Raw genomic sequence first — 14441 nt, forward strand, 5'->3', positions numbered from 1 at the left:
TTTCTCTAGAATAAAATTTGAGGGTAATTTTTATGCTTTCTCTAGAATATAAAAAGCTTTAGCGACGTTTCTTCTTATTTATTGCAAAAAATTTGAAACCATAAGGACTGCTGGACTAGTACCCACTACCCACAACATCTTTTACCAGTAATAGTTGATTTGATTGATATTGGTGATAGTTTGTTTCTTCATGCTCTTCATATCTAATAGCTATGTATAAATTTATCATCAATCCAGCTTGCATTGTAATGACTGGGGATTGAGAATTTCCATTAGAAATCTTGTTTGTTGCTATTGTTGGGTTTCTTTGTTATTTTGTGTTTTTTGCTGTATCCTATCCCCTGTTTGCTATTGTTTTATACTTGCAATGAATTAGGCTGGACCTTTCTTATGTTCATAAAATATTATAGTTTCCCTCTTGAAATGAATTACCACATAGTATTATGAAAGCATCTCTTCCTGGCAGAATTTTGATGAGGTTTCCTTTTTTATAATGTCATATTCCCATATATGAACTGAAAACATGACAATTTCCAGAGTTTTTGTTTGATACTTTAGTTTGTCTTATACAAGACATAGTGATTATCTAAATAATAATATATCAAATTGGCCTTTACCCAATTTTTCTGCAACAAATCCATTTGATTTTCAATATTTGATTTTTACTTATAAAATGAATTAAAGTCGTGTTTGGATGGTTTGAGCTTTTATGAATTGAGTCAAAAGAGCCACTTGCATGAGATAGAGCCCACCTGGAAGTGATTCTCATATGAATATGTTTCTGTTTTATGGAAAGATATTTTGAACGGTGTAAAGTTTAACAGTACCTTCTGAATATGTTTCAGGTTTGTGGAAATTATGGCTCCTGTCTTTTCTCGAAAAGCTTGGCGGTGTGTATGGCACATGATTCAGGTATGGTGTGTGTGTATGGTTATTTAGTTAGGCTAAAAAACTTAAAAATTTATGCAACTAGAAATCTTAGAAGTTCTCGTGAAATCTAAGTTGGAAAGAGGAAGGAAAATAAAAAGCTAGTGCTTTTCTCTTATAATAATGAATGGATTTTCTTGATTTGGTTTTCTGTGTTTAATGGTAAAACATTAGACCTAACCAATCCACCTGTTTAGTTTGATTTGGTTTCTCGAGTTTCAAATTGTAATTGGAATTTATATGATACCTAATGCAATTGAGATGGTGTTATATTTTGTTCCTACTGTTAGAAAGAAGATTGAAGTATCCAATTGGAGAATATTCACTCTACTTGCTTGGACACAGGTAAGTTCATCACAAAGGCTTTTTTTCAACTACATAAAAGTTCTAGATCAATCTTGCACCAAGTTTTTTCTTAGAGGTTGAATTTAGCAACTAGCATTACTTTGAAGGTTTAAGAAATATAGTAGAATTCATATTTTTGCTATTATTTCGCTTTCTTGTCAAGAAACAGATTTTAGTTTATTAATACAAAAAGATAACGTATCATCTTAAACAGCACACTTTAAAATCTTTTTTATTAAATATCCAAAGATCAACTCAAAATTTGATTATGCAGTATGCCACATATTTGGCCAGCTAAAACTAGTCATGTAATTAATTGTACCCATATTCAATTTACTTTCTTTGTCTGATCAACTTCTGGTTTTTAAGCTTTGTGTATATTCCCTAAAATATTTGTTTTTATCACATAGACTAGATTATATGTAGGACGTGGGATGCAAGAAAGCCATGTCTCTGTGCTGAAGTAATTTCCCATTTCTCCCTTCTAAATTAGCTATTGAGTTGTCTCTATTCTTATCATTTCCCCTAATGTGTGTATAATTTGTGTATTTTGTAGGTACACATTGTTCTGGATACTAGTACTATTGAGCAGATTTTCTTTCAACTACTGGTTTGAGGTAAGCTGTCATGTGCAACTACATAATAACTCCATAATACATGACTATTTATTAGACAATTTACTAATAAATCTTTCATTTTAGATTGCCATAAATATCTTTCTTTAGTGGAAATTGTACTATCTAATTCTCAACTTTTGACATAAAATCAAAGCTAATTAATTCTTAGCATTTTTGTTCATTGTAAGTTACATAATATTAAGTGAAATTTAACAAGGATATATATGCAATTGTCATGGAGTGGAAGTTGCAGGTATGATGGCAATTACCCTTGCTAATGGTGAAGTGAGTAGATTAGTCCTTAAATTTATTTTCTGTTCATTCCACAATTATTTTCACCTAGTCTTAACATTTATTTCACATTTCAAGGGGAAGGTACATATTAGATATAGTGATATTTTATTATTTTGTTTTAGTAATCTTTTTAAGGGCCAACAAATAATAAACTAGATAGATGCATATTCTTTTTATTATTGGACTTATTTGTAGATGCTTTAGATGAGTAAAGATGATTGGTGTCAATATGTAAGCATGTCCAATTAATTTATCTATTTCTTGTTCTAGATTATCTATGTTAGATTTATAATTTGCATTCATTTTTGTTAATAATTATGATATTGTGTTGTATATTTGAGTCTTTGTTGGCAGATTAATTTATTATGTATCTATGTTTCTTGACCATTCATATACTCTGCTTTTTGATATCTTTGACTTTAGTTCTGGGATCTTCTTAGCTGCACAAGTGACATTCTTCTTTCTTTTTATTAGAAAGAGTTCTTTTTTCTAACTTTATTTTTAGTTTTATTGCATTTATTGCAGAAATTGGGCTAAACCTTATATTAAAGATGCTAAAGAAGTTTCCAGGTGCATTTTTATTTTATTGTTTTTCTTTATGATTTTGTTGTATAAGAAGTCAAAGTGTGATTCTGTTTTTATTCTTTAATTTTTTTTGGGGATATATTGACAGAATTTAGAGTTATGGAATCAATTCTTCCTCACATACTTTTTTATCATTGAGAATGATATATTTTTTATCTTCATACATTTCACAAGCCTTGTTTTAAGTTGCATGTTTTGTTGCTTCAGTCGTTGTTTTGCATGGTAGTACATCCTGCTATACCCTGCTGTTTCGTCAAGTTTTGGAGTTATTACAAATTTAATTTAAACTTTATATGCTTACAAGTGGAAACTAGCTTAAGTCTTATGTTCTTAATAATAAACAGACTTTTTTTTTACAATGTGCAGGTATATTGAGATGATTTCTTTGGAGCAATTCTTGACAACATTTGTAGTTGAGGCCTTTAGAATGGAAGAATGTATTTCACTAATTTTTGTATACATTTCTTGTTTTGTATTTAGTGATAAAGGAATCTGAATTGGGCATAAATTATGTTGTAATATGATTTCTTAAGCCTAGACTATTAGACTAAATATTGTAATTACATTTGAGTAATTAATAAAAATCTATTTATGTTACCTTATTTGGCTTCAACTTTCATATTTGTTTTCCTAGTTTTGTGTGTGTAAAAAAAGATTATGTTTCTCTAAGCTAATATAACACATGTGTTATACTAAAGTGTAGTATAACACAAAAAATGTGTTATACTAAAGTGTAGTATAACACAAAAAATGTGTTATACTAAAGTATAGTATAACAGAAAAAATGTGTTATACTAAAGTGTAGTATAACACAAAAAAAAGTGTTTTACAAAAGTGTAGTATAACACAAATTTATAAGTATTGAAATGTGTTATATAATCGACTATAAATAACATAATTAAACACTTATCTATTTATTAAAATAACACAGAAAATTGTGTTATCGTTCACAGTATAATAACACATCTGTATAACAATGATAAAGTGTTATGTAAAGTATCCTGACTTACGATAACATAGTCGGTCTTAACACATCAAAAAGTGTTATGGTATGTTTTGATAACACATTTTCGGTGTTATTAAAAGCATTTTTTCTTGTAGTGTGTGGAAAATACTACATTGAAGATGTTTAACACACGTCGTTTATGCTTTATAACGCAAGTCTGAGACTTCAAGCCACATTTTGACCATTATTTCTTCACTTTCTAGAAATACTTTTAGAAATAGAAGTTGTAGATATTTCTCTTAGATTTCCATAGCTTTTTGAACCATTCAATTCAGAGTTATATCGAAGGCGTTATGATCAAAATACGATGAGATGACGCTGTAGGCTGTTCGAGACGAGTTCAGTTTTATTCTGTACAAAGTAGTGCCCCAGCGCTATTATACAGCACCCCAGCGCTATTATACAGCGCCCCATCACTACTGAGAAATAGAGAGCATGATTTGATGCGGGTTATAGCGCCTAGGAGCTACATTTCAGCGCCCCAGCGATATCAGTTTTCCAGAAACGTGATTTGCAATTTATCTTCAGCACCTTAGTGCTATCCCGTAGCGCCCCAGTGCTAGGGTCTGTACGAAAACGGAATTTAGGGGAATTTTCAGGGGTAATCTTGTCTTTTCATGCAAAAATGAATTAGGATCTATAAAAGCTTCCTTAATGACGTTTTTAAGGAGGAAGGAGATGAGATTAAGCAACAAGGAGGCTAGAGAAGAAACAAAAACCCAGAGTTCTTTTTCTTTATCTTATGTTAAATTCTATGTTTATGTTTGATTTAGTCATGTTTATGAACTAAATTTCTGTTTAGGTTTTCTAATTGACTCTCTTGAAACTCTATTATGATTTAATGCATTTATCTATGTCTTCTTCATCTGAAATCTATTCAATTTGTGTTTATTGTGTATGTGATTGACTGAGCACCTTTTACATACGATTTAAGAATTTGAATCAAAATCTGAAAAGTGAGATTTAAATATGCTAAAATTGAATAGACATAGATTTCAATTTAGAACGAGAGTATCAAATTGGTTTATGTGATTTAGGGTTGTATTCATTGCTTCCTATTGTTTGAATTGACCATAGCGGGAATTCACATTAGGTCGAGTTTTCTATTTCTTAACTAGAATAGTTAACACTTTTGCATGCCTATCATTTCAGTGAGAAGAGTTTCAGTAGTAATTGAATTAAAGAATAATAGAGTTGATATAAGAGAAGATTAGGATTCCTAATTGTTTCATAGTGAATTTAATCCTTGTGTTCTTGTTATTATTTGATTTCTGTAATTTTCATTTATTTCTGCAATTTTCATTTATTTCTGTTTTCTTATTTTCAAATTTCACAAATCCAATTTTCATTAGCCAAATAGAAACTAGAAATTAATTATTTGGTAATTGAGAAATCAGTCTTCGTGGGACGATACTCGTTCTTATCGAGATTTATTACAAATTGCGATTATGTATACTTGCGTAGCTATAAAATTCGCAACACAGGGTCCCCATTGTACCTTTGATGGACCCAAAACAGGTATGTTTTAAATATTTATAAATCGCAAGCGCACGAATCGTTCATATAGAATAGTGATCGTGTAAGCAAGGATGTCGAACCCAAAGAAGTTGTCTAAAATCGAAAAGAAAACTATTTTAAACCAAAATTAACAAATTATAACCTAGCTCCAAAGATTGAAGAGATTTTTTAATAATGAAAATAAAATAAAAGACAATAATATAGAAATTAAAGACAATATATATTACTAAATTAATAATTGTAAACAAGATGGTAAAATAAGATTATTAAGGATTAGAATCCACAAAATATAAGTTCAATAATATTTAAAAGTACATTGATTCCCAAGTTTTAGTGATAGTTAAAATAAATCAAACTATCATTTTCCAAATAGATTTATAATTTTAAGCACAAATTACTTCTAAAAAGATAAGATTTTTCTTCACTTTTCAAAATTATAATTTCAAAGCATTTAGTGTAAATCAATCTAATTAAATAACAAATAAATCAATGAACATTATTTATAAAGCAAAACATAATATTTTTGTTCTAAGCATGGATGTGTACAATTTAATGACACATCTTACACAAAGAATATTATATTTTTGCACTAATGAATAACAAAGTGTAAATATGTGCTAACAATCCAAAATACATGATATTTAAGATGAAAGAAGATATTTGAAGAAGAAAATTCCATAAACTTTGTTGCACAAAATGGGAAATCAACATACAAAATAAATACTATCTAGTTACATATTGTTTCATCATTACCTTAATAATCTTTAAAAGATTAGAAACTCATAATTAGAATAGAAATTACAAACCAAAAAATTACAAACATAAATAGGAAAATTTGGAGGAGAAACCCATGAAGAGAATTGAGAGGTTTTGAAAGTGTAGAATTTGTGGTATGGTAACATCTTCCAAAATAAGCACCCAAAACTCCCTTATTTATAGCAAAAAAAAAAAAGTATTAAATTAATCAATTTAAATTAATTGAATTAATTATAATATGAAAAATAGGGGTAAATTATAGGGTGTAATGATGATATTTTTGGGTAAAATGTGTAGAAAGATTCGGGTAAAAAAATGGTATTTTTGGCAAAGGGGACAAGGGTACAAAAGCATTTTGTTGGGCTCAATAAGTGGGGAAATGGCAGCATGTTGGCTGCTGGTGGCTGTTTTGGCAGATGGGCCCAGGCATGGCAAGGCAAGGAGCGTGGGTGAATTCGGCTGGGCCTGGAGCGGATTGGGTCGTGGCTGGTGTTGCTTGACGCGGGCCCAGTTGCTTCTGAAGGCTGCTGGCAGCAGGGGCTTCGGGTGGTCTTGGTGACTTCGGCTGGGGTGAGTTGAGTGGTGAGGTGCTAGGCGGTTGGTGGAAATGCTTTAGGAGGCAGGCGGGGTGAGGAGGAAAGCTGGGTGCTTCGTGGATTGCTGAAGCTTGGGAAGGCTGTGGGCTGATGCGATTAGTGCTGGCGGGGAGGATGACCAAAGGTTTCGATGGTGGGCTTGCTGGGCGGGCCCAGGAGGCTGGCTGGAGAGCTTGCAGCAGCAGGCGGGCCTGGGCCTAAGCGTGTGGGCCGAAGGGAGCAGCTGGTGGCTGGCCTTTGGAAAATGCCGAATTTTCTTTCTTTCTTTCTTGAAAATGCCACATTTTGCCTTTCTATTTTCAGCTTTTAAATCTTTTCTTTTCTTTTCTTTTCAAAGTACCAAAATGCCACATTATTTCCTACAAAATAATCATAAACTAAATTAAAATTAATTATTTTCTCTAATAAAATATACCATATAACTTCTATGAAAATATTAATTAAAATTTAATTTACATAACATTTAATTTCAATAAAACAACATTTTTTTTTACCTCAAAGTAAACAACAATAATTCAAATAATTAAACTACAACATTTTACAACAAAATAACTATAAAAATACACAAAAATGTATAAAATTAAAATAAACCTAATAAATTCAAAATTACTTTAAAACTTAATAAATCAATTAAAAACTCAAGAATTAAGCAACAATTAGCACATAAAAAGTGGTAAAATAACTCTATTTTGTAGAGTTATCAACCTTGGATAAAATCATCTAGATAGTCTCAATTAAATGATTTAATTATCAATTAGAATTATCAAAGTTGGCCATGTCAATTTTGGATAGTTTCACATAGTTATGTAATTTAGAGAAGAAAAGATAAATTATGGCAGATTTATTAATTAAGATAAATTGGTATCTAAATTAATAAATAAGTTTAAATCAAGGTTCAAATTATAAATAATTAATTTGATAAAGGATTTAAATAATTATTTAATTAATTAAATCAATAGAAAATAATACAGGTTTTGATTTTAAGTCCAATAGGCTTATAATCAAATTTCGAAATTTCACGGGCCTAAAGCCCATGATAATTTCGACCTAGGGCTTCAAATTGGCTATTATTTTATTGATTTTTTAATGAAATTAAATGGCCTAATTGAGTCTATAAAATGAGTGCTTAGAGAGAAGTTAAAACACAAGTTTGACAAGTTTAATCACTTGTTCTCTGATAGTTTTAGATTCTCTCTAAACACAAGTCATTTTCTAAGCCTTTTTGTTATTTTCTCTTCTTCTCTCTGTATCTATCTCCTGTGTTGAGAATTGTCCACATTAGTCTAGGTGATTCTAAGGATACTCTGGAAAACTGTGAAGAAATCAGAAGAACGGTTTAGTTTCTTGATAATACTCTGCGACAGAAAGGATACAAGGGTTAGAGAAACTGAAGGAATGACTCATTTATTCCGCTGCGTATACTGTAAGTATTCTTATCATTGTTTCTCTTTGAATTTTATTTTAGATTCATGTTCTAGGTTATCTCATATTAATTTGTTTAATATTAGATTTACATGAATATAAATAAAGATTCTGTTTAAGTTTTCCCAACATTAGGTTGTATTGAAAAATAACAAAAAAGAAAAGAAAAGCAATTCAATGCTTTACAAATATGCCAAACTCTTTTTTCTGAACAAATATGATTTTTAAATAATGTTTATATTTATTTTGATCATATAATAATTTAGGGATGGAACCAATCTTTTTTTTCCACAGGGAAACTACTCAAACTTAGTAAAATAGCAATAATGTTCATCTCCGTCGATTACATTACGTTAATTGCTAGGGTAAATGCGGAAAAAGTATCCAAACTTAGCAAAACAGTAATTTTGTCCATTTCCGTCATTTAGACTATGTTAGCTGCTATCTGAACCAACATGTGTCACTTCGTGATTGGTCTAGCTAATAAATATTTTTTTAAAATTATTTAATTAATTTTAAAATAAAAAAATTGTTTTTGAGCAATATGGAATATGATTGGGTTGCTTTTGAATTTGGATGAAAATTTTGATTTGAGAAGAAATATTACTCCTGATTTTGATTTTTTAAATTAATTTATATATTTTTGTATTTTTTCATTTTAATATATATTAATGTAATTTACTAAATTTTTAATTTAAAAATGAATTATATGAAAGTGACACGTGTTGGTCCAGCCAGCAGCTAACGAAGTGAAACTAATGGAGATGGACGGAATTACTATTTTACTAAGTTTGTGTACTTTTCTCGTGGAAAAAATATTGGGTCCATGCCACGTACAAACGCCAAACATTAGGTACTTTTGTCGCATTTACCCCAGCAGCCAACAAAGTGTAACTGATAGAGATGGACGAAATTATTGTTTTACTAAGTTTGACTACTTTCCTCGCGAAATAAAAAAAAAAGATTGAGTCCATGCTGCATACAAACGTCAAATATTTGGTACTTTTGTCACATTTACCCCTTATACAGAATGTTACATTTAAGTATCCATGTTCTTTTTTTTTTTTTTTATGACAAAAGTACCTAAAATCAACTTTTATTTGTAATGTTAGTACATGTCCTCACTATCTAACGACAAAGTTAATGGCATGTACTAACTGTGCAACTAAAATTTGATATTGGGTGCTTTTGTCGTAAAAAAAATTGGTTACTTAAGTACAAATTCAAACAACTTGAGTACTTTCGCTACACATGTATTTTTTTTATTAACTTTTATTATAAATGTATAAATTCACAAATTCAAATTGAATAACAAACCATTAAAAATAAAAAATAAAAAGATTTCCAAAACTTTTTTTATTATAACATATATGATAAAAATGAAATTTTATTTTGATTGTATAAAATTAATATTTTAGGATAAATAAAATTAAGAGGTCCAATACCTCAATATGAATTCAAAGTTTTAATTTTGTTTTAAAATAAATGAATTCATGTTTTAAAATGAATTCAATTTTTTTAAAACAATGTTAAATGTTTAAACTCGTATTGTGGTGTTGGACCTTTTAATTTTATTTATCCTAAAAAAGTGATTATATTGATTCATTTTTATGGATTTTAAAACAAAGTTAAAATTTTGATATATTGATTTTTTTTTTCTAAAATATTGATTTAAAATCAAAATAAAAATTTCTTTTAATCATATCTTTAAAAAAAATTTGAAAAAAAAAAGTATTAGACATCTTTTTTTAATTTTAATGGTTCGTTATTCTATTTAAAATTGTGAATTTATAAGTTTATAGTAATAATAAAATATATATATATATATTTGTGGAGAAAATCCTAAATTGTCTCCATTTATACTTAAGTACCCAATTTGATATATTTTTTACTGCAAAAATACCTACAATCAAATTTTAGTTGCATTATTAGTACCTGCCGTTAACTTTGTCGCTAGATGGTGACAACAAGTACCAACAGTCCACGTAAAAGTTGAACTTGGGTACTTTTGTTGTAAAAAAAATAGTTTGAGTACTTAAAGTGTAACATTTTGTATAACTTGTGTACTTTCGCCGTAATTATCCCAATATTTAATAAAAACTATTTATTTGTCACTAAATAAATTTTTTGCACAATCCTAATTATTATTGTTTTTAAAAATCTAATAAATATTAAAACAATAAAACTAAAAAATATTAATTATGATACATATACCTGAAAAATATACTAATACATAAGTGCATGAAGTATGCTCCAAAAAATGTAAAAAAAAAATTAAAAATGATATCAAATGCTTAAAACAAAAAAAAAATAAAACTGATAAAACTATTTATAATAAGGAGGCAAAAAATTAAATGTTATTATTGGTTGTTACTAATTTTTTAAATTAAAATATATTGAAATATATAATAATTATTATCTATTCAATCTTATAATGCAGGTGTTCTATTTTGGAGAAGTCACAAAGGTAATTTTTTGTTTGTCAAGCCCAGAGGTAATATTTTTTAAAGATTATCAATGAATTTATTATAATGCTAATTGGATACTAATTATTTACTTAACATGGTTGGTTGTGTGACTCTTACAAAAAATGTTAAACCAACCAAAATCCATAAGATAAACAGTTTATATATATATAAAGATATTTATATATGTTTTTGTGCAAATAAGAAGCAAAATTTTTATTGATTCACTAATTAAGCACACCTTTCAGAGACAAGATGTCTCTAAAAGAAAGTTCGACTATAGCCTATGAAACAAACTTAAGAACAAAACTCCACCCACTCACCAAAAGTATGAACGATAAAATTTTGATTTAATTTATATCAACACCCCCAGACAGTCACCCAATATTAATGCCAACCCATAAAAATCCAATGTCTTCTGGCTTATTCCAAGAACGGAGACAATTCCAATGCTCGTAGTGTCTACCATAGATGAAGGGACCTGAATTCTTCAGGAGAAGATTACAATACACTCAAGAGACCTTGAATTCATCCGACAATCTACACCATAGTATTCTTGCAGAGGTGTTCAATGCAGAAACTAAAGTTTTCATTGAATATTTAGACATCTAAGGCACAAACTAAGACAGAATCAAACTGTCAAAAGCAAATAAATAATCCAAAAATAAAATAAACTTAAACAATACCTAAAAGATTAAAAAATATGTTTTTTTTCCAGCTAAGAGAAATTATTAAATTAAAATACTGCAACTCATCATCAGTCTTCAAAAGACAGTCAAGGTGGCACGAAAACACTTAACTCATCCAGTACTCAGAAAGTTTAATAGCTACAAATGGCCATAACGCTTCATATCTCAACATAATGAATCCAATAGTGTACTGTTTCAAATGTAATAATGCAACTACAATGCAGATTAGTTATAAGACTTCTACATTAGTACATTCTATTACACATGCCACTAATCTCTAGTCCCAAATGTCTACACTAAAAGAAAGATACTTTGTTACTAACATGAATAAAAATAAGATTTTTGATACTTCAGAATTATATACAACAATGACTTCTGCACAATTACATCTACGCAAATACATGGCACATATAATAACCCAAGGAGTTAACTAGCTGAAATACAAAGAAGCCTCATTCTCAACCAATGAATTCGGGAAAAAGGACTAAAAATACCCCAAAAGGCACTCGCTTGGTATCATTCATTTCACATGTAAATTATAACAATGTCGAATATAAGACGATACCATCAATCATAAAAGATGCTACTTTAGCTTAAAACACAGAGATTACTATTGAAAACAGCAATTTAGCAATGTGAATAGTAATTGAACTATGAATTCATAACCAACGCACTAATGTCACAATGAACATTTAAGTACCACAGAAAGACAAGGGTCTGATCTGATTAGATATATCACCTAGCGTCGTAAGTATGACGTAGTGGCTCCAACTAAACCAGCACCAGGTTGAGACTTTGCTACTGGGGCCGCTGATACAGAAGGTTGAGCCAACTGAGCATTCTGATACGCACCAAATCCTTGCAAAGCAGCTTGAGAGCCATAACCACCAACCACACTTGGGGTCATACCATTAAAATTCGGTTGTACTACACCAAACCCACCATTGATTCCTACAGTAGGAGCGGCTCCAACCCTATTCAAGGTATGTGGAACTCCACCAGGAAACGATGGAGCCAACCCCATCCCCAAAACTGGATTCAGAACCCCAAGAGCCGGATTCTGGCTCATAAGAACAGCACCAGGGTTCATATTCTGGGCAACCAACCCAACTTGCAAAGCTGGTATAGCAACATTATTAGGAGCCAATGTCTCACCAGCCCCGGAAACAGGCACTACCGGAGCTAAGTTCTTGGTGGCACGGCATTCCGTCGCCACAGAGCACCTCAACTTAAACCCCTCAAAAACCTTATGAGGCTCTTTTAAGGCCTTCTTCATACCCTCCCCACTCTTGTAAACAAACAAAGCAAACCCTTTAAATTTCCCGGTGGCCTTGTCTATCCCCCATGGACCGTCCTCAATCTCCCCAAAGGCTTCGAAAAATGCCCTGAGCCTCTCGGGGCTAATATGTGGCCCAACATTCGACACATAGATTTTGCGGCCTCCGCCACCACTCTCTGATGACGAAGTCGACGCCGAGGCAGCAGCAGAAGAAAGAGCAGGAGTGGACTGACCCTGCAGGGTTCCCGCGATGGCAAGCTGACACGAGGCAATTCGGTTGCCGATCTTCTTCTGAGGCTGCTTCAGGGCTTTGCGTGCTCCGGCGCGTGTGTTGAAGAGGAGGAATCCGTATCCCTTCGACCTTCCGGTGACCTTGTCGGCAACGACGTTGCACTCCTCGACGGCACCGTATTGCTTGAAGGCGGAGAGTAGGGTTTCGGTGGTGGTGTCCCAAGTGAGGCCGTGGACGAAAATCTTGCGGTGAATAGGGTCGGACTCGACGGACTTGACGATACCGGATACGATTGAGGGGTTGGATGTGGCGGCTTCTTTGAGGGTGTTAATGAGTTGGTCTTTGCCAAATGGTTCAAGAAGATTCTTCAGGGCGTCTCGCTTGGAAGTCTCGTCTGATGCTGAATCTTCTTCATTGTTGGAGTCTTCGGAGGAAGAGTCCGTTGCTTCGACTTCCTGCTTCTGAACTTGTTGTTCTTCTTCTTCTTCTGATGACGACGACGATGACGATGATGATGATTCTTGGCTGTCCAACTCAAGCTCGGGGGCCGTTGGGTGTAGAAGGGGTTTGGTCTCTGCCGAGGAAGGAGCTTCCTTGGGGACAGATTTTCGTTTTCTCGCCATTGGAGAACGATGAAGGAATCAGTGTGACAAAATGTCCAACGCAACAGTTGACAGCGCCAATTTTCTTTCTTAAAAATGTACATCGGTAGGAAGGAAAGGAATTATAGGATGGATTGAAAAAAATAAGAGGGGTAGAAATTTTTTAAGATTAAATAACCTGAACTTTTTACTTTTGCCAAACAGAACCTAAATCGTTTTTGTAGCAATGAAATCAATTATCATTGAGAAAAAAAGTGAGAAAAAATTATAATGTCATACATCCTATAAAACTAGGAGTCAAACAAGTTCTTGGTACACCTAAAAAAGTATGCACAATTAGTTCATAATGATAAACATGAATCAATAATACTCTTGAAAAATTAGACAACGAATTTGAAGATCTTTAAACAAAGCAGTCACAATTGCTAAAGAGTCTTATGCAACAAAGTACAAAGAAAGACCAAATAAATAACTCTGAACCAGCGCTGCCATTAAAGACACACTGTTGACGCGGGTTTTCACCAACCGTGAATTATATGAATAAATATGATGGATTAGTGCTGGATGATAAACTGTAATTAGAAAATGATAATAATCGAGAATGTGGAAACTAATTACAGAGGAAGATGGTCACTCTTTTTTTACGTGGTTTGGAGGTTAAAATGCCCCTAATCCACGAGTCAATATTATTGATCTATCCTTACTATTTCTTACTGAGTATTTTCATTACAGGAAGAATCCAACCCCTTGCAGTATCCAGGGTTTTGGTATTTATAGGAGATTGATCTCTGAGTAGGTATTGGGGTCATCCCGTGATCTCTTCATCCATCATGTCATTTACGTGACACCGATGATTAATATCTAAACCTTACAGTGAAGTGTGGTCTAATCAATAGGTAAAGATGGGTAATGGGCCGCATGGCCCAAATCAGGTGTGGGATGTCTGATCACGCACGTTTATATTGCGTATCCGGGAATAAAAAAGACACGTGATGTCTGGTATATGCACGTTTATATTACGTGGTTGACTTTATAAAGATCCGGGGGGTATGTCAGGCCTTTGATGCACCACGAGCTTAATGTGGCGCTAGCTCGTGGCTTCTACTAT

The 14441-nt window shown here is 31.8% G+C and overlaps 1 protein-coding gene across 5 annotated transcripts; it reads right to left on the reverse strand.

The window, feature by feature from the left end:
- Positions 1-10720: 10720 nt before the first annotated feature.
- On the reverse strand, positions 10721-13453 carry LOC133788788 (UBP1-associated protein 2A-like). Of its 5 annotated transcripts, none has more exons than XM_062226386.1 (2): positions 11960-13453; positions 10721-11012 (listed from the first exon to the last, which is right to left on the reverse strand). In XM_062226386.1, exon 1 carries the CDS (start codon positions 13352-13354, stop codon positions 11960-11962), a length of 1395 nt encoding a protein of 464 aa, XP_062082370.1. In that variant the 5' UTR covers positions 13355-13453; the 3' UTR covers positions 10721-11012. The 5 variants fall into 5 exon arrangements, with proteins under 5 accessions (XP_062082370.1, XP_062082372.1, XP_062082371.1 ...); XM_062226388.1 differs by having other exon boundaries at positions 10721-11019; XM_062226387.1 differs by having other exon boundaries at positions 10721-11071.
- Positions 13454-14441: the final 988 nt, after the last annotated feature.

This window comes from Humulus lupulus, chromosome 7, assembly GCF_963169125.1.
Source record: "Humulus lupulus chromosome 7, drHumLupu1.1, whole genome shotgun sequence".
NCBI classification, from domain to species: Eukaryota; Viridiplantae; Streptophyta; class Magnoliopsida; order Rosales; family Cannabaceae; genus Humulus; species Humulus lupulus.